The 21,041-nt window shown below is 44.8% G+C and overlaps 1 protein-coding gene across 2 annotated transcripts in view; it reads right to left on the bottom strand.

Annotated features, from left to right (window-relative positions):
- The window catches only part of LOC133346574 (ras GTPase-activating-like protein IQGAP1), a 112,869-nt gene that overhangs the window by 26,067 nt on the left and 65,761 nt on the right, over nucleotides 1-21,041 (bottom strand). For both annotated transcript variants that reach the window (XM_061558234.1, XM_061558235.1), the window contains exons 30-33: nucleotides 17,126-17,258; nucleotides 15,453-15,555; nucleotides 9,476-9,608; nucleotides 402-489 (exon numbers count right to left, since the gene is read on the bottom strand). In XM_061558234.1, the coding sequence (XP_061414218.1) occupies nucleotides 402-489; nucleotides 9,476-9,608; nucleotides 15,453-15,555; nucleotides 17,126-17,258 (457 nt within the window). The remainder of the gene's footprint in view (nucleotides 1-401; nucleotides 490-9,475; nucleotides 9,609-15,452; nucleotides 15,556-17,125; nucleotides 17,259-21,041) is intronic.

Here is a 21,041-nt window from a genome sequence, read left to right as displayed (position 1 = left end):
AATGGTGGATTAAGCGCATGCTTGGAATTACACTGAGAGACGTAAAGAGGAACACATGGATCAGATAACAAAAGCCAATTCAGGGAAATAATATTGGCTTTAATGAAAAGTATGTAGGCATGGGCAGGACACATCACTTACAGGAACGATGACTGGAGTAAAAGACTAATGTCGGACGGCAGCCAACATAGGGAATATCCCTGGGAGAATGACCACCATGGAGATGGATCGACGAAATTGGCTCGTGTTGAAACCGTGAGAGATGGCGGCAACTTTGGGGAGGCCTTCATCCGGCTGTGGACTGATCGAGGATAACAATGATGACCAATGATGATGGGTGCTTGGTGCATTCTGTGCATCTCTGGCAGCAGCATGGGCAGCCAGTCGGGAGGGTCGCTCACCTGCTCGCTGCTCGCTGCTGTGGAGAGGATCTCGGTGAGGCTCTCCCCGGGCTGTGCTCGGATCACATCCACCACCAGCTTCTTTGTCCTGCCCAGGAACACGACGCAAGCGGCGCTGTGATGTATATTTCATCACAAGCTATCGTCACGCAACGCATCGCTACAAAGAGCGCTGGCCCCCAGGACACAGCCACACTCTGCGGTGCATTCCTGTAATGCAGCATTCGTATGGTTTTGCATAATCCAACGCTGTCAACAAATCTACCGTACTGCCTGCACAAATCTGCATTGGGATTATTATTATTATTATAAACGTAATTTTCTTCATTCAAAACTAGCAGCCTGGGGTGGAGGGTAGGTGTGGGGAGGCAGATATCAGCACACTGCACTCGTGTCAGCCAGGCAATCAGCGAGCAAACCTTTTTTCTAATATAGTATGATATGACGCTGCCAAACCTGGTGGTGCCCATTCAAACGCTGTCTTTCTGACAGACCTGTTCTTGACCTGAGGACGGCTGCTTGCGTTGTGGCCGAAACGTCGTGAGAATTATTTTATTATGTTTTATTATTATTTTATTATTTCCCTTCTACGTGACTTTACCGAAAGAACCAAGAAGATGCCAATTATATATATATCAACGCATTTTCATTATTATCCAGTTAAAATGCAATGATGTACTGTATTTTGATTATTTTAAGTGTTGGGTAACTGCTAACAGTGTACATGCATCATGTATTCACGACCTTCACAGCCGCATTCCTCAGCAGCCCCATTTCTCCTGCTCTAGTATTGTTCATTCTAAGTCATGCACGACACCTCTGTACTTGTGGCAAGCTTCCTTTATGGATATCTGCATTCATAGGCAGACGTGACATGCTCAAGAGAACGAGAAACTTGCAATAATTTACAATGAATCAAAACTTTTTTTGTTATTTGCCCAATGTTGATTTAATTCCGCACAGGACATTTATAAAACCCACTTGCATTAAATGACAAAATAAAAGGACTGAAAATAAAAAAAATGTGGAACACGCTGACGAGAGCTGTAATGTTGTAACAAAAATGATATTTTTTTAAGTATAAGTTGGGGAATCGTTTAATCTGTGTGAATTAAATGCGAGTGGGAGGACTTTCAATGTCCGAAAAAGGGGCCATCAAAGCTGATTTATTGCCAAGCTTCAGTGCTCTCTGTGTGTGTGGCATTTGAGGCCCGATAACAATTGCCTCCCTAATGATTCATTGTGACTGCCGGTGGTAATGGAACCCTGGAGCCCCCCCCCCAGGCCAGTGCTGACGTCTGACGCTGTAATTTAACGCCAGGTTTAGGTGTGCGTGTGTGTCTGTGCGTGATTGTGGGGGTGCGCGTGAGTGCGTGAGTATGAGTGGTGCATTGGCGCATGCGTGTCTGCGTGCGTGTGTAAACACGTTACGTTGAGTGGTAGTGCGGTGGTTAGCACAATGCGCTAGAACCTGACGACCCGACTCCAATTATCGCTCACCGCTAACATCAGTGCCGACTTATCTGGCTCACCAGTCCTGGGCCTTCCCTAGATTGACTCAGCCTTAAATGATGTAGCTGGTGTAGTATAGAAACATCAGCACTAGGGAGACAAATGTGTGGTTCTGGGCACACCGCCCGGCCCTGTGTCGTTGCTGCTGGCCTTAATAGGTGCTCGCTAATGGCAATTTCCCAAAACAGCCTGTGTCGGCTATACGTGGGAATCTCTGACCTCGTCATTGTGTGAACACACACGAGCAGGTATTGGTGCGTGGGTGTGTTGTTACGAGAGGTGTGCGTGCCAATGCGTTATGCGTGTGCGCGTGTAAGGGGGGGTGTGTGTGTGGGCGTCTGCGTGTTTGAACTGGAGTCTGAGTACGTGTGTACGTGTGTGTCCACAATGTGTGCTCCGGTTTGTTTTTCAACATGCTGCATGGGCAAGTGCTCTTATTTGCCCGTGTGCGAAACCCTAAGCGTGCAATGTGCTTCTTCTCCGTGTCTGCGAGCGCGTGAGAGACTATGCAAACTGCTGTGACCATTAACAATGCACAATCTCAACCGGTCGGTGCGTGGATTTGCGTGTTAACGAGCGATGGCAAAGCGTGGGTCAATTAATGCCAAAATCAGATTTTTTTTCTTTCCCCCCGACCAAATGTGCCAGAGGCAGGATAAGCGAATGTCTTTTCAGAGAGAATTGTATATTAGCGCTGGCCGCTGGTATGACTCTGAAGTCCGCTGCTGCATGACCGATGCTGACACAACAATGAGTTTGTAGCTCTTAGAGGCCATCAAAGCAACGAGGAATGACTTATACACACTTCTGTATAAATGTGCGTGTGTGTGTGTTGGGGTCTATAAAGCACAGGAGAGATGTTAAATCAATAAATCAAAAATGCAAACTGATCAATATGTCTTCAGTGACAGTCGTCCACTGCAATGGGTGTTTGTGTTAATAGCAGGTTACTGCCGTGTTTACCTTGACTAAAGGAATACAATATTCTGATCATGTCAAACGATGCCCATCCTCTTGTATGTTTTACTCAATGCGGGTAAGTGTAATAGATTGTGCGCCTTTGTGTACGTGCTTTCTTACACTTGTGTTTCAAGTGGACAGGCCCGTACGTAGATCTGTATGTGCTTTCATGTGTGTGCGCATGTGCGCACGTGCGCTCATGTGCGTGTTGTGTTTGCTATGCGTGTGCATGCTTGTTTCTATGTGTGTGTGCATACGTGACCTCCTGCCAGCGGGCGTTCGACACTTCACGTGGCCTCAAGGTGCACATGGCCTGGCACAAGCGTCGTGTTGACGTCACCGCCATACGCACGTATACATACGTGCAACAGAGTGGTGACATGCTGGTGCAGGCTAACAGCACTTGCCCCAACAGTCTGTTAAAAAGCCACACTTTGCCTTTGTGTGTACCAACCATGGTGACCCCCTACACTACGCCCGGTTGTCCTGATTTAACACTGCACTCGGTACATATTTCAGGTTCAGTTGATCTAGGGGAGACACAGGACCCGTTCAGATATGACTCATTGCTGATCATAGCCATGGCCAGGAATGGAATCCAGGTCGCCGGGGTCCTAGCGTAATGAGCTAACCACCGCACTACCAACTCCCCAGGTGCTCGCTAGCAGCACTTGTCCTGACAGTCGCAATAGCCTATGTGGGGGATATTTGTCTTTTTACCAGCTATATGTCCGCATGTTTGTGTGTGTGCGAGTGAGAAGTGGTAGCGTAGAGGTTAGTGCGCGACGCTCTGAACCCGGCGAACTGAGTTCAATTCCCATTCACGACCAACACCAATTACGATTATAATCTGAACCGGTCCTGGGCCTCCCCTAGTTCGATTCAACCTCAAATGAGTACTTTGTGAGGTGCGTTAACATCGCCACTGGGGAGACAAAGGTGTCTGGGCGTGGTGCTGGCCACCCACCCCCCTCGTGTGCCGTGTCATGCTCGCTATAACAGCACTTGCCACAAAAGTCTATTCAGACTATACGGGGGGGAGATCTTTGTCTTTGTGCACGCCAGAGTCCGAGCGTTAAGGCTGGGACCCCGGCCCACCGCCAGGAGACAGAGCTTCTGGCCTACTGATTGCATTTCACCCAGGAGATTACTGGCTGCCGGGAGTGGGCGGACAGCTGAAGGCAGCCCGCAGCAATTTAAAGCCACAAGCGGCAGCCTCACTTTGTGTCAATGTACGCCGGGGCAATCGGATCACCGCTCAAAATCACATTCTGTTTTCTATTCATAATTTTTATAAATGATTGAAAAACTCCGCAATGCTCAAGCAGCTTATTGGAGTGGAACGCTTTGGTGCCTGCAGTGCTAGACCTAACGCATTAATGTTTAATGACACTTCAGTTGGGCAGATACAAAAAATAAGAAACTGAGAATAACTATCTGAGCTAAATCCATGGGAATAAGTTAAACCTACAAACTAAACAAATTGTGAAAAACGTACATATAATAAAAGCACTCTTTCAGTTATATTTTATATTAGAATAGGTTTTCCCCTTTTTTCTGGAAACAAAACAGGTGTTAAGATGTTAAAACACCAAACTGAAACCTTTTTACAAGGAATCACGCCTTTTGGCGTCCTCTGGTATAACACCATTTTGAGACTAAGCTCAAAGGAAAGCTGTCTCTGGTGTGGACCAATCAGTTTCAAAGACAATGCATATATTTTGACTTAAAGCGTTCGTGACTGCAGAAATTCATACTCTTTGAACCTATCTACGTGACTTTACCAAAAGACCCAAAGAAAATGCATATATTATTCAGAGTATGTTTTTTGTTTGCATTCTGACCACAAGTATTGTGGTTAATGCACCCATGATTCCTTGTAAAATCTTTCAGTTTGGTGTTTAAACATCTTAACACCTGTTTTGTTGCCAGAAAAAAGGGGAAAACCTATTCTCATGATGATATTTGATATTGTATCAGTTGACGTAAGAACGTATTTATGCTCAACAACTATTGATGAGCTACAAGTGAGATTTGCTACCTGAACATTTATAGAGAAACCTCATCAAGTGTGCGCTCAGAAAGGAAGTAAGTTTGTACAGGCCATTCCCCTATTCAAGACATTCATGCAATTTCTCTTGAAGTGTATTTTTTATGCTACTGTACTTTTTGAGGCCGTAAAAAATGTAGGCTTAAAAAAATGGACCAGTGGACATCCACCAAGGAAGGAGATTCTTCTTCTCGTGTCCTGCCACCACAGAGGAGCTGGAGTGATGAAATAAGCTCATGTTGCAGGCGCTCAGTAGATTATTACATCCCATGATAATGATGTAAATGGACATGCAGAAAGTTTTGGTAAATCGTCCTCTGCAAAACAAAAACATGAAGCCTCTGCCAAGGGCCTCAACCCCCGCCCACGCAGCCCCCGGAGCCTTGGGTACTTCAAATCCGTGCTTAAATAAATAAAATCCCCAAAGCGGCACAGACAAAGAAATTCAGGCCGGTAGATGTGCTCATCCTACAATGAAGCTACAAACTAAGAATGGGGCATCAGTGGTGTCAAGTGGACCACGCTTTTATGGCTTTCATCTTTCTTGACTGGTAACAACCCATCATGCATGCCAGTGCTGTACACAAAATATGAAACTTTCAAACACTTTGGTTGGAGATTTATTTTTAAAGTTCTGACAGCTCCCTCACCTCACCAAAGCCTAAACACAACATTATTCTCCCATCCAACAACTCATCCTTGTGTCTTAGTCACCTCCCCCCGAGCAGTTTCAGTCACATTCCACCTCTGTAAGCAGCTCCCGTGTCAGCAACAGCCACGGCATGGATATAATTTGTTTCATGTATCCACAGTTCAGTGTGAGAAGAAATGTTACCTAAACACCACTGCTCCTTCGAGTTTCAAATATCTTTTTTTTCTCAGATGGGATTCGAGATAGGTTATCAGAATTCTGTGCAAAAATATTTTAACCGTTGATGCTATCACTTTTTTTCTTTTCTTTTTTGTTTAAACGTTAGAATTACGTTGGCCTGTGAAAAGAGCAACGCAAAACTCATCATTTCATGCTGTGTGCTCAAAAGGCAAGCAATGGACACTTGCTTTGTTTGTTTGGCTATTGTATCTTGGACAGGCTCAAGATGTTCCGTTTTCTTTACCTATGACTCACTGCCTTTCCCCATAAAGTTCGCGACAAATATCATCCATAACGCGTTTTTTTTGTTAGATCGCGTAAATATATAATAAAATAAAAATCCAAATTTTTCTGAACAGCGTCTTGACACGCGAGCGTATTTAGAAGCGATATAAATCCAAATTGTAATTTTTCTTTTTTCACGTAAGGATAAAGTGGAAATGCAGTTTATCGACTTTACAAGCACAACGATAACAAAACATTAAATTGCAATTGTACGTTGACAACAACAAAATTAAATTAAATAACCAACAACAAAAAAGGAATTATTGATGTTTTAGCACAAGAGGCCCTGCTTAGCGCAGATCTTAATGAAAATAAATGCAAGGGGATAATGGCATTCTAAAGATGAGGTATGCGGAGGAAGTAATCTTACTGGTGATGAGTAGAAAATTACAATGTGGCTGCAATGTCAAAAAACTGTGCCTGCAGCCAAAATCACAATTCAAAGGCGTCAAACAGGCAGGGCTGCATCCACTCGGGAGGGGAAGAAAGGCAGCGGGAATGATTGTCGAGGAAACGTGAAGCATAGCGCGAAAGGAATATCAGTGGGAATGTAAACTAAATGCGCGCCCACCGTATAAGTCTCGACAAATATGCACCACCCTCTAAAACCAAAGTTTTGATTTGACTTCATCTCAAAACAAATCGAAACTTTTTCACCCAATATTGGAATGGAGCCCAAGGTGTGATTGCTATCCAATTCCACACACAAGTAGATTGGAAAGCATTGGCACGGGGAAAATAAATAGCCGGCGCGTTGACTGAGTTACAGTCGAGAGCGTGGGCGCCACGGCTAATTGGAGTGCCCGGACGTCTCGCGCGTGGGCCGATTCAGCTCAGCGTCCTGACGGCAGAGGCTACGTGATGAGGTTGCATAGGGATTTCTTTTTTTTAATAAACATGACACGTGCGATAATGGTATCAGTTCGCAAAAGAGAATTATTTACTCGCTGGGATCTCGCCTACTGAAATAAACATTACTCGAGTGAGCTGAGAGTGTCCGGTTTGGAATTGCAAATATGCAGGGGACAAATTAAATTTGTATTTACTTGACTTAAACTCAATGATTCGGAACTCTTTATATAATCATCTGGAAAGCTTCCTGGTTTATATCACCCACATGTAGGGAAATAGTATACGTATTCGGTTACAGCAAATATTTAGCGTACTCCAGTTGTGGGTAATTTTTACCGATGGGATATGAGCGATTACACCAATAAACAATAGTGTCTGTTTGCAAAACACATGAAAAGGGTCTTTAACATCACCTTCATAGCAAACGGCATGTTTTGACAACTCTGTAAAAGTAACTATGCGACTGCAGGAATTTAACCATCAACTGCAAGACCCGGCTCAGCACAGATCCAGATCCGGCAGCTTGGCCAGCCAGTGACTCACTCATTATCATAACACGTGTCTCTTTTGCAAGAGAGACAAAGAAAACGAGGCAAATGAGGAACATCCGAGCGTTTAGAAACTTCGTGTTCCACGTTCCTGTTGCATACTAACACTTGATCGTATATGCCCTTTCGCGACACATACGATTGAGAATTACAATTTAAATTATTAAAAATAGTAACGTTAACATAACTACACGTCTGCATATCGTGGACATATTTCTGGCATTATGTGTTTTATTACGTAAATGTGTTGAGCACCACCGCTGAAAATATTGTTACTACATCGATAATTTTTCGATTTAAAGCTTTCGTGACTGCAGGGATTCAATTTCTTGGTTCTTTCGGTAAAGTCATCACGTAGAAGGGAAATAATAAAATAATAAAAATAAAACATAATAAAATAATTCTCACGACGTTTCGGCCACAACGCAAGCAGCCGTCCTCAGGTGAAGAAGCTTGGTGGTGTTTCATTCTTCACCTGAGGACGGCTGCTTGCGTTGTGGCCGAAACGTCGTGAGAATTATTTTATTATGTTTTATTTTTATTATTTTATTATTTCCCTTCTACGTGACTACATCGATTATGTCGCTGTTACGACATTTCTGCACGTTGTGGACATATCTCGTGCGGGCCTTAAAGGTGCCCTGACTGCCGCACCTCCTTGAGAAACTCAACAGAACGTCGAGAGGAAAGACAAAAGACAGACGACGTGGTTTTGGGTCGACATCGAGGAGTGGACCAGCTGGGCACGGGGTACATCACGAGATCTTGTGCTGACAGGGAGCACTGACCACCGACCTCCGGAATTCCGGGGCTGACACCGTTAAATGAATTGATGCATTGTCAAGCCAAAGTGACTGATCCAACTCAACTACACTGGCGGTGGCTGCTTTGAACAAATAGATAGAAAGATGCACACTGTCTTGGTATGGAGAAGTTTTGTTGGAACGACTACCACTGCTGTAAACATCTCCCATACTAGAGGTGTGTTGGGTTAGATCACGTAATTATAGATTTGTCGTTAAACTCGCTACCACCCAAGACAGCTGTTGTCTGATGAGGCTGGTTGTAATTTCCGGCGAAACGTCATACTCGAATTGTAAATATCGTAGGTTTACTCCAACACACCGGTGCGCTGAACTCTAGTAATTGGCATGTTTTGTTCACATGACAAACCTTACTAATTGGCTGTGTCGCGCAATAGCGAGTTTAACGACACATTTATATTTACACAATCTAACCCAAAAACCTCCGTTAGGAATAATATTGGTCGCGAAAGTCTATGTGTTAAACTGTTAACATCTTGTGCAGCAAAATAAATTTTTACGATGCGAGAAGGATGATGATGATGATAGCTGAGTCAATGCCCCACACGCATTATAGCCACAGTGCCACCCACCAGATGTAGCACAGTATCTATGATTTTATTGTTTTTAGCAGAATTTTGGTCCGTTGTTGTAAAGCCACTCCACCCCCCACTGTAACCATCCACCACCTACCTCCGACTGCTGCACCCCGCCCCGCCTTTCCTTCCCTTCCACATCCCTTCTGTGTGTGGGGTGGGGGGCCGGGGGGCTAAACAGAAAGAGGTAGGGCCCAGAGAAAAGGGGTGGGTACTAAAAAGGAAAGGTGCAGAGCCAAAAGAGGAAGGCCTAATCAGGAAGTAATGCGGCCTAAGCAGTATGGGGGTGGTGTATAGAAAAGAGAGAGGCAGGGTCGAAATCATATTTCAGAATGGGAATCTTTATTTATTCATGCTGGAGGAATACAATGAGCAATAAAGCTCTTTTTCACACATGTTCAGTAGGGGGTGGGTCTAAAGAGGAAAGGCCAGGACCTAAAGAGGAAGAAGCGGAGACCTAGAGAGGTTGAACTTCCCTGTTAATTTAAGCGTGGAATAAAATGCGTGCAGCCGATAGCAAACCTCTAGTCAGCTTTGAATGTTTTTGTCCTAGTCACGTCGCAACGGCTGCTCAGAGGGAAGCGGGAGGTGACCCACCTGAGTAGCAGGCCCTTGGTGTCCAGGTCGTCGTCACCCATGACATCGAACTTGTTGGTAAGGGTGAGGGACACCTCCGTCTTCAACAGCTGTGCTTCTTTGTTGGGGTCGCTGTTTTCTCCCTCGGTCTCGCCTGCGTGACAGAAAGAGGGTAATTACTGCTGCTTCACAGAGGTCACCGGCTACATCGACGCCCCCCCCCCCACCCAGTGGCTCATCAGGCTTCACACTCAAAATCTTTTTCCAAAATTGCCACGAGTTGAATTTCAATAAAAAATAATAATTAAGTAATTTGTCAATGCCATGCCAGAGGAAGGGCTTCTCGCAACGTGTCGGTTGTGGAGGTTGTTTCGCCGCACTTTATATCACGCTGGTCAATGTGAGTTGGTGAAAAGCATAGTGGTTGGACCACTTAATATTTTACTTGTCAAATGATGTTAGCCGTGACCGGGAATCAAAATCAAGTTGACTGGTTCATAGCGCAGTGTGATAACCACTGCACTGCTGCTCCTCTCTCTCCGGATAAGTTGAATTATATGAGGTTATTCATACTGTTAAACTAAACGAACTCTACTGTTTTATTTTACCACGTAAGGCCCACTGAGATATATAGCTCTTTTTTAGAAGCGAACTGCCAACAAATGATAGCTCAACAAAGTGGTTTATTACGTGGAAATGTATATCAGCCAAATACTCTACACCCAGGTTTCTAAATGTGGAGAGAAAAACTGGAGGACCCGGAGAAAAATCCACACGAGGAGAACATGCAAACTCCAAATATAGAGGCGTTAGGGTCGGGATCGAATCCACAACATCCTGTATATCAAACGAGGTAGTTAACATCTCGCCACCACTCGACTCCAGTATCTGTGAACCGCTGACACAAAAATAAATTATACCATTTGATCCAGACCCAGGTTTTTGCAAACATATATTTGGAATCTTGATTTGAAGCTTTCATGACTGCAGGAATCCATCCTCTTTGGTTATTTCGGTAAAGTCACATAGGTAGAAAAAATAAAAGTCGTGATATATAATTTTTTATTTGATTTTATTTATTCTACCAACGTGACTTTACCGAAAGAACCAAAGAGTATATATTTGGAACAGAAAAAATTATAGAGATGACTACACAAGAGTGCAAAGCAAATATCCAGCACCGTTGAACAAACTATGATATTTCATTCCAATAGAATATCACAGCTGTGGACAATCCACTGCTGGATGAAGGTCTTCCCCTAGCATTCACCATCTCTTCAGAATCACAAAGCAACAACCTCTCCAGCTCCTGAATGACAGCTATTTTTACTTATCCATCTACATAGTGCGCTTCCTTCAGGGGGTTTCCTATGGCTGCCACTCCATCATGAGTCTCATACATCAGCTATCACCCCTTCTAACCATGGCTGTATGTTGAACTCCTTTCCATCCGTAAGTAGCCAACTGCGCTAATCGGAGGTGCAAGGGAAGGCCAATTAACGAAACACAAAAAAGCAGCTTCTAAAGAAGCGAGTTTTCAATCTAGATGATTTAAAAGTGCATAGCTCCAGTGACTTCCTAATATCGGAAAAAAGAGTGTTCCAGACGGCCACAGAAGCGCATCCAAAAGGTCGCGATGCGGTGACCACCATCTTTGTTCGGTGGCGAGCCAAGAGCCGCTGCGATGAGCACTGCCCAAGCTCAATTTACTTTATTTGACAGATAATGTAAACCACAATACTGTATAACAGCAAATCCTAGAGTATACATTTTGTTGGTCAAAAAACATATTTTGAGATGTTGCGAGCGGCTTGAGAGAGCAACGATGGCAGTGGCTCGCTGATGGGAATGTGCCAGTGGGGATATTCTTCGGGATATTCTTGTAATCAGCTATGTAGCTTGCAGTTCAGGAATTACAACTGTCACGCCCCTCCCCGGCCCATCCCGAAAAACCACAATCGCTCTTAACATATATTTCCGAGAAAACACAAAAATGCTAATCCTGAAGTATTAACCTTACATCTCATACACTCCATAACCCCTAATTACTAACGCCTATCCATAATCCAGTACAATAATCGCGCACACTAACCCTTAACCTCAAAGATTAGGCCCTAATAAAACTCATGCCCCTACTCGTATTTCAAGCCCTCTGAAAGAGTGACTGCATTCAGCTCAGAAACATTGTAACGTCTTTTATAAAGCATTCTAAAATTAGAATCCTCCGAGGTCATTAACTTTCAGGCAGCAGAGTTCCAATTACCATACAGCAGGTACGTATGTGAAAAGGGTTTGGTCGAGCAGATGACACAGGTTCTTGAAGGGAAAGCCCATTTTGTCGCTATTAATAATAAGCTTGAACTCTGTACAGGCACGTGTACATGTGTGTGTGTGTGAGAGCTCTGTTATTGTGCCGGGTGACGTAGCAGGTAGGGCCCGAGGCTTGGAAAGGGCCTGGCCCCTGGTACGTCTTTGGACTTGCATCAACGCACGGTCGTTTTTTTTTCTTTTTTCTTTTTGGTTCTTTCGGTAAAGTCACGTAGAAGGGAAGTAATAAAATAATAAAAATAATTATTTTATTACTTCCCTTCTACGTGACTTTACCGAAAGAACCAAAAAGATGAATCCCTGCAGTCACGAAAGCTTTAAATCGAAATTTTGCACGGTCGTTTTGTTTCTGGTTTTGAGATGACACGTTCGGCCCGTTCTGCTCTGCGTAACCACAACACACCAGCTCGCCCGGAGCACGCGACCGCGGTCACGCTCACCCAGGTTCAGAAAAAAATGTACAGCCTTCACCGACTGGGCACCCCCCCCCCCCCCCCCATTTATTTGACGTCGCGTGCGCACTTTCACAGTGCGTGCAGATTTGACATCAGCCCTTACAAGATTGTGGCAAAGAGTTCCCAAGGAGGGTCGCCCTCTAACGTGTTTCCTCCGGCTACAGGGAGGTCACATTTTTCTCAGGTTGTTCGATCCCTAAAGGCGAGAAACCGTCATAAGATGCTACTCTGCGTAAGCAAGAAAACTGCACGCGCAATGCATTATGACACACTACTTTGCCATTCTCAACACTAACTCGCAATAAAAGTGGCTGACGAAAATGTATTATAAATAGTCTAGGTGACTAACACATCAGTCGTAAGTTTGAAAAAACAAGTGGGTGGCACACTGGTTAGTGCGTTGCATGACGGACATCGACCTTAGTTCAATTCCAGGCCAATGCGATTCGTTTTTTTGTCTGGAATGTTCTATTGCCGATATTAGGAAGCCACTGGAGCTATGCACTTATAAATCGAAGTTGAAAACTAATTTCTCGAGAACTTATTTTTATGTTTGGTTTGTTGTCCTTCCCTCGCACCTCCAATTAGCACGGTTGGCTACGTACGGTGCGAAAGAAGTTCAACGTACATACGTACGCCAAGTGATATCTGAACCTGTCCTGGCCGCCCCCCGACACTTTCGCCAACCCGCAGTGAGTGCCGTGGTAACGTACGATCAGCCGGTGCCCATGACCGACGCGGCATGGGCAGTCCTTCATCCCGACGCGGATTTACAAGGGCATTGTTCGCTATTCATAAGCCAAAGCGAGAAAATAATAAATAGTTATTCAACAATAGCACCGTTTCCCTTTTACAGCTGTTGGTAATCTATTTGAGCTGTTCGGGTGACATTGTGAATATTTGTGAGTCCTGTGAGGTCAGGGTAGCGTTACCTTGAGCACATCACCGTGGCGTCAGTGATGGCTTAATGGCATGCTTCAACCACAAGATCAATACTTCAATAACCACTCCAATAACCAAAACTACAATAGCCAGTAAGAGACAATATATTGGGTGACATGTCAATATGACGTGGTATGAATAGAATGTGTTTGCAAACACCGATATATTTATATGTGTATATGTATGTACAAGAAACAGCAAACGCCCTCTTACAAGTAAAATATTTTGGCGAGCCAACTTAATCCTGCTTGAAAAGCAGACAGAACTGCCTATGAATAGCTAACATGGTTCACAAACAAATAACAATGGTGTTACTGTTCATCAGTAAAAATGCACCATGCTCTCTCCACGGCTGGATTAAGGTCTTTCCCCACGCCGTCACTATCTCTCACGGTCTCGTGATGCAACAATCCAGTCAACCCCCGCGCACGAGTAGATCCTGATCCTATCTCCCACCTCCGCAGTGGTCACCCACACTCAGGTGTGTTCCGTCTTTCAGCTTGCAACTCCGTCACCACTATAATCGTCGGCCATCATCCGTGACGTGTGCTGCCCAAGGCCACTTTCTTTCCTCATCAGTCAATGTGATGACTCCAACTCGTATTCGTTTCTCGATCCGTGTATTCGTCTTTCTGCCAGTCGGTGTATTTGTAAGCATGTTTCTTTGGGTGCTTTTCCGCTTTGGTTCTCATTTATTCGTCGGCTACGTTGCTTCAATTCAGTATTCCAAATTGCACGACATCCTACCCTCGTGTATAATATTACACACCATGTGGCCTGCAATCCAGCAATGTGGAGGCGGCGGTGATTGGTGGATCACGCAAATGTTGTGAAACTCCCTTCCCGTGTACATTGAGGTGCCATACCCTGGCTTGCCAGGAGACAGCAAGTGGTACTAATCGCAACCACCCATTTACATCTATACGGGGATAGAGTGTTGCCCCCTTGCGCACAAGGCATGGTTTTTCTCTCGGTGCTCCGGTTTCCTCCCACACGTATAATAATAATAAACACAACACATCATCAATTGGCTCAAAACATCTTAAAATTAAAAAAAAACCCAATGCAGGACTCCTGAAAAAAGAGTCCCACGACTCAGGGCAGCACTCCACACTGAGCCCACAGTCATAACCTCAACAGTGCCCTATCCCTAGCTCACATGGGGCCCATGGTGCAAGAATTCACATTGGGTCTCCCTCTCCATTTCCCCACCATCCCCACCCTCCCTTTTCGTAACTGGACCTGTCCATTCCGTGGGTCCCGGTACAGTTGCGTCCACCTCGACACCTAACAGCTATGCCAACGAGGTGTTTTTTAAGAGCGTGAAAGTTGTGATTCCTGCACAGGGCAGTGACATCTGCTGGTAGAAGACCATTTAAGCAGCAACACGGGCATCAAAATCCAATTTCCCTGCAATCAAAACACCACCTTGTTTTTTTCCACAAATACAACCCAATACCACAAACGGGTTTTCAAAATGTGTTAAACTCTCACCACCTATTTCACCATTTTTCTTCTCGAGCCTGACCGCTCGCCCTCTCTCTCACACGCAAAGCGCGTGCCTTTGCAGTGCCTTGTTAGTATAGGCTTTGCTCAACAGGACAAGTACAGATAGTCCAACATGTATCAATTACATTTAAAATGTGTTTTCCATCCTAAAATAAGCTTCAGTAAGCATTACAGAAAAAAATCTTATGAAGAGGGATTGGATAAACATTGTACCATCATCAGCCACGATCAATCCACTGCTGGATGAAGACATTCCCAAGCCGTCACCATCTCCAGAATTACGTATAAGTGTTGTTTACACTGGGCCAGGCAATAATATAATATTTTTAATTTATTAAGCACCCAAAAAAAATCGTTCTCAGGGCACTATGCATGGGAAATCGGGAAATAGTTCAACATCAACCAAGCAAATAAGAAATGAGAAAGACGGTTGAAAATAGCTAAAGAGAGAAAGCCATTTTAAACAGATGATTTGTAAAGTGTCTCGGAAGTCCTGACCTCGAAGTGCAACGAGTTCCAGAGTTGAGGTGCCACAATTGCAAAGGCACCTTTGAGACAGACTCATACAATCTGCTACTGGTTTTGCTTGCTTGCTGCTGCATGCACGGGCCACTACTCGGCAAATTTTTTTTGTTTTGTTCTGCACCTGGTGCAGGAAGGGAATTCGTAAAAGCCACTGGCAAATTACTGGGCTCGCTCCAAGTGGAGCGCAAATGAAATGCGGATGTGAGGCAGTCCCCGGGGGAAGCGTTTCCGCTGCGTACCGCCGAGCGAGCAGATGTCGGGGACGTCACCCAAGTCCTCGAGGAGGGCGATGAGCGGATCGTTGTGGTCTGGAGCGATGGCCTCTTGGTGCTCCAGCAAGAGCTGTAGTGGAGGAAGAAAAAAATTAACAAACGCAAAGACAAAAGACACACACGCACGGACAAGCACACGGGTGGGCGCACACGTTAAACGCATGCAGATGAGGCTGCGGATGCACGCCGATGCCTTACATCGGAAACACATGCAGAGGAAGATGAGTGTACATACTGTAAACAGACATGCATGTGTGTGTTTGAAAGCGCGTATTATGCAGCACTGTAGGAACACACACACGCAGCACTGTAGACAAACGGGCCTGCTTGAGTTATATTAGTCGCCAAAACACGTAAAGAACACAATAAAAGATCCCACGCCTTCCCTTGGAGATTGTGGGAGCAAGTGCTGTTGGCAAATGAGCCGCCTGGTCAGGCCAGCGCGACACACCAGGGGAGTGGAGCAGCCTGACAGACTCTTTGGAAATGCGCAGTTAGTGAGCACCGATTATGGCCAGCGCAACACAAGAAAGTGTGGCATTATCAACGTTCACACTTGGCCACTGCTGTGATGATGTTGACCACACCGATGCACCGAGGATAACATTTTGAGGCTGAGCTGACCTAGAAGAGGAGACTAATATAACGTAGAAAAACAAACTGGGAGCTGATGTTGTTCGTTACGATGAATTGAAGCCGGGCTGTCGTCAGGATGATCCCAACGTCCGCTGATAACTGGATCACCGTTCGCCGCGCACGAGCAATCATTTTAGTCTGACCCTGCCTCCTCTTTGTTTACACATTACAAGTCTAAGACAACATCCACCCTAAATAACGCCCCATTGCATCAGACCTTGGAAGCTAAACACAATCTTAAGCCTGATGAGCAAATGCATAGACAACTACCGGCGCTTGCCAGATGTTATAGGAATGGGGTTGAGGCAGGAAATGGTGAGTGCTGTGTCACCCTCTCATAATGCGTGGTGGGTTGTCTCCGGGCGATCGGTTTGCCTCCCACATGAAACTAAACAGTGAACGATGGAATTTTCCAAACATCCATTGATGGAATTTGCCAAACATGTAAATGATGCAGTCTTAGGATTCAGTGAGGGCTTTATTGGGTGGATAATTGGCATGAAAACGATGTAAGAACATATTGCTCAACAGTAGAGTATTGTTACTTGGCAGTCGATTAGAATCTGAAAGTTGGACCCTCCGGAAACAAGAGTCTGGAGACTCGGGGAGTCTGGAGAATAGGGGGGGGGGCACGGTGGCGAGATGTTAACTACCTCGCCTGCTACACAGGAGGTCGTGGGTTCGATACCGACCCTGATTCCAGTATATTTGGAGTTTGCATATCTCTCTCCCCATGGTCACGTGGATTTATCTCCAGGTCCTCTGTTTTTTTTCCTCCACATATAGAATCGACATGCGTTTAGAGTAATTGGCTACTACAAATGTCCACATGATAAGCCACTTCATTGAGTTATCATTTGTGGATAGCCAGGTCGCTTCTTGAAAAATAGCTGTATAGCTCAATGGGGCCTTACCTGGTAAAACTAAAAAAAAATTGTTTAGCTTACAGTTTACGTTTTAAACCGAGGAGTGAGCGTGGGGGCACGGCCGCAAGGGCATCTCACAGTGTGCGTGTCGATGATCTCGCCGATGGAGATGTAGATGACGGGTTTGCTCAGCGTCACGAGGTCCGAGTACTCGTCAACGTTGAACTTCTCCTCCAGGCCAGGGACGTCGCACGCCGACTGGAAAAACTTCCTGGCAGCCACGACGACAGGGGAAGAGACCGAGGCGCTCGCTTGAAAAAGGTCAACGGTGGATTCTGATATTGTGGCAGGCTGTGCGTTTAACCAAACACTGCACGTGTTAGGGTATTAAGGCATTTAACTAATTCAACCTGCCCTTACCCCAAACGATATGAATTGTCGTGATTACATTTTGCGATTCAATTAAATTATATATTCTGTTTTGTTTCACATTTTTATTATCTTTTTGGATTGCGTCTATTTTTTCTATCTCATTTGTACAGTTTCTTTTTTTTCACTTTATGAGTCTAAAAGCAACACAAAAAACATAACTTTAATTACATATAATTTGCATACAGTTTAAATTATGGATTCTCACACACGCGATTCGATGCCTGTGTCATGAGCGGAGTCATTTCTTTGAGTCAATCAATCACTAGATGCAGTGCGATTTATCCATTAGAAAATGTTTAAAACAAGAAGTTACGGTGCAGCCCAACAATTCTTCGCTCGTGCCACTGCTGGCGGAAGGGGCCTCAACTCGAAGAAGCTCTCAAGAAAGCCCCTCTAGAGGGTATCTGGCCCACTCTTAACACACTGGCCAGAGGTCTTGGAAGAGATCTGTCAGGCATAGGTATATCCTGGACTCGCCAATCGAGATGAGTGCTGTCAAAATGCTTGTTTGAGCAGAGTCGATTGGACACTTTGACGTTTCAGTCGAGACCTCAGCTGTCCAATTTTACGAGTCAATCCCGCCAGGCATCACCTGCCTAAACCTTTGCACCCATCAGCAAACAAAACATGTTTCTGTAATCCCACCAGCTTCACTGCACTCTCCTCTTCCTCCCAAGACATCTGGCTCAAATTGGCCGAGGCCATTTAAAATACCAAAGGTGTCATAAAATTAAGAATATTAATCTGTTTTAAGTGTTTTGAGAGCCTAACTGTAAGGTGTGCAACCCTATCCGACGAATTATTGAATCCTCAAACTCTGGGTGTGATTTCTGGAGGAATTGCACGTGCTGGGTAGATTGTTGCATCCCAGGACTTTTAGGGATGGCAACGGCATAGGGAGGCTTTCATCCAGTAGTGGATCGATCATTGCTGTTGAAAATTATGACGATGATTCAGTTTTCAAAATTAAATCTTTGCCAAATATTTTTGCAGCTCCTGATGCTTATGTTTTTTGTAGCTTGAGCATCGTTATTGAAGATTATTTAGTCGTGCCTAATAAAAGCTCAATCATCAGGATCAGTCTCATTATGTAATTCTATTATGATGAAAACGACCATATATGTATACAGCATACATGCTACTTTGTATAAAAAATAATTTACGGCGATTTGTGCAATATGTGTTTTTCATGATATTCAGACATTTATTTCAGGGAAAATGCATAAATACAAGCGGAATAGCACAGAAACACACAGATGTTTGGATGGAATGGGCAACAATCCCCAATGCTTATTATCAGCATCAGCCATAATCTTTCCAGTATTGGATGAAGGCCTCTCCAATCCATCTCCATATCTCCCGGTCTTGTGGTGCAACGATCTACGTCGCTTCTGCACACGGGCTGATGTCATTGTTCCATCCCCACGTACTTTGGGGCACGTTCTCTCATTTGCCTTCCGCTCCATGGATAGTATTGTCCATCGGCCATCATCTCGTCTAGTAATGTGTCCTGCCCAAAACGCACTTTCGACGTCGAACTTGTATTTGCTCTAGGAGTAATATGTTCCGTTTTCTGCCCCTTAGTGCAATTTCAAGCTCGATTGTCTGCGTACTTCGTTGTGCATTTTCAACTATTGTTCCATTTGCTGTTGTCAATGTCTATGTTTCGGATAAATATATCATAGCAGGTAATATAAGCTGATTCCTTACGCACGTCGGTTCATTGCTGTTCATTATCAAGTTAAATTTCCAACCTGGTCTCGTCTGCCTCCTGATTTCATCGTTTTGATTCCGGCCGGCCTTCGATAAACAAAACCTGTATTTTTCAGGTCATCACATCCCATTCCATTGCATAGTCACTTGGTGTTTATCCAGCTGTTGTTTACAATGGGGTTTAGGTCACTCGTTATTTGGCCTTGTGGCTGCATATTTGCCGGGCTGCTCTGTTTTATTTCTGCAATGAGCAGCTCCATACAAAGAATATGTCATTGTTTTTATTATCGTCTCGAGCCCTGGTTTATCCCAGTCCTCGCAATTCCCCTTCATCCTGTTTTTCATGTCCCGCAATCAACTAACACATGGAATTGATTGGTAGGCACTGGTAGAATGCAATGTATAATTGGCGGATCATTTTCTACGTAGTTTTAGTGTGAATCAACAAGCCGGCTGGCTTAGAAAACCAAGGCACTGCGGCCAAATTGGGGGCCAGGAGGTTCGTATACGCTGGCCTACAATATTCGTACTACCGAACTGCTTTAGTGGAGTCTTGGGTTTCTTCCTGTGAACGCAGTCAGCTTCAACGCCACCGCTGCTTTAAGTACAACAGAACAACAGTCAGCCTTTTTAACTGCCCGCTATCTAAGTGACTTTCACCGCACTTATTCGCTGAAGCCAATCTGGGTTTAAAGTACGTCTCAACAGAAATGTCGAACACACATTCCACCGTTTAATGAAGCCTAAAGGTTTTGGTTGCGTAACACTCTGCGGGACACCTTGACCCACGAGCCCATAAAGAGTCGCTGACAGGTGGATCCGTGTTTTTGTTGATACAATGCGGTTCGTGCCACAAAAACAGATTCGGTTACAATGTCGTGCTATATACATGTAACAAGACGTGAGGAACGCTGCCCAACTTTCCCCTGCCTAACGCGAGCGCCTCGTATAACCACGCTTTTGGCCACAGGCCTCGAGTTCTGCTTTTTTTCCTTAATTTTTTCTCTTTATTTTTTATTAACTTCCTCCTCTCTATTACCACACCCCGTCCCAGAGAGGCCACAAAAAGCTATGTAGCAGCGCCAGATTTTTGGGTTTTGTTTTTCTCAGTATTGGATTTCTCTCGCTCTCTCTCTCTCTGCAACACATGCCACGACTCGACTCTGCCTTACGTGCCGGACCGTTCATTACAGTGAGCGAGTGCAGCCCCAGCGCTCCCCATTAGCGCCTGCTTTTGCCAATCATCGCTGTCAAATAATGGTCGCCGAGGTGAAATGCATTCAGGCCGCACGACTTCACGGGAATAATCCAAAAGCAACTCGCAAGCGCGCTTCGTGGAGCACGCGTCATTTTTGTGCACACATTTGCGGACCGCACCGCCAGGATTTCGCTCACCCCCGCCACTCCGCCAAAGGGATTTTTTGTTGGCTCAGGAAGACTTGTTGAACTATTATTGTTTTAATTTTCGATTTAAAGCTTTCGTGACTGCAGGGATTCATCTTCTTGGTTCTTTCGGTAAAGTCACGTAGAAGGGAAATAATAAAATAATAAAAATAAAACATAATAAAAAAATTCTCACGACGTTTCGGCCACAACGCAAGCAGCCGTCCTCAGGTGAAGGACAGGTCTGTCGGAAAGACAGCGTCTGAATGAATTATTGTTTTGTACTAGCACACGTTCATTCAAAGATGTACTTTGATAAAAACGCTGCTATAATGATCACATGATACATTGTTACATGGGAGGATTGTGAGAGATGGCGACGGCTTGGAGAGGCCTTCATCCAGCAGTGGATAGGTCATGCCGAGCTTTTGAGTAACACTGAGCTTTGCTCCGTACCTCAGAGTTATGGGCATTTGTGTCTGTGAAATATTGTACACGTTACAAATTGCATTATGATGTTGATGAT

Source organism: Lethenteron reissneri, chromosome 24 (assembly GCF_015708825.2).
Source record: "Lethenteron reissneri isolate LAM-NWPU_2019-01 chromosome 24, ASM1570882v1, whole genome shotgun sequence".
NCBI lineage: Eukaryota > Metazoa > Chordata > Hyperoartia > Petromyzontiformes > Petromyzontidae > Lethenteron > Lethenteron reissneri.
The sequence above is the reverse complement of the archived record's forward strand: the minus strand, read 5'-3'. Positions and strand labels throughout refer to the sequence as shown.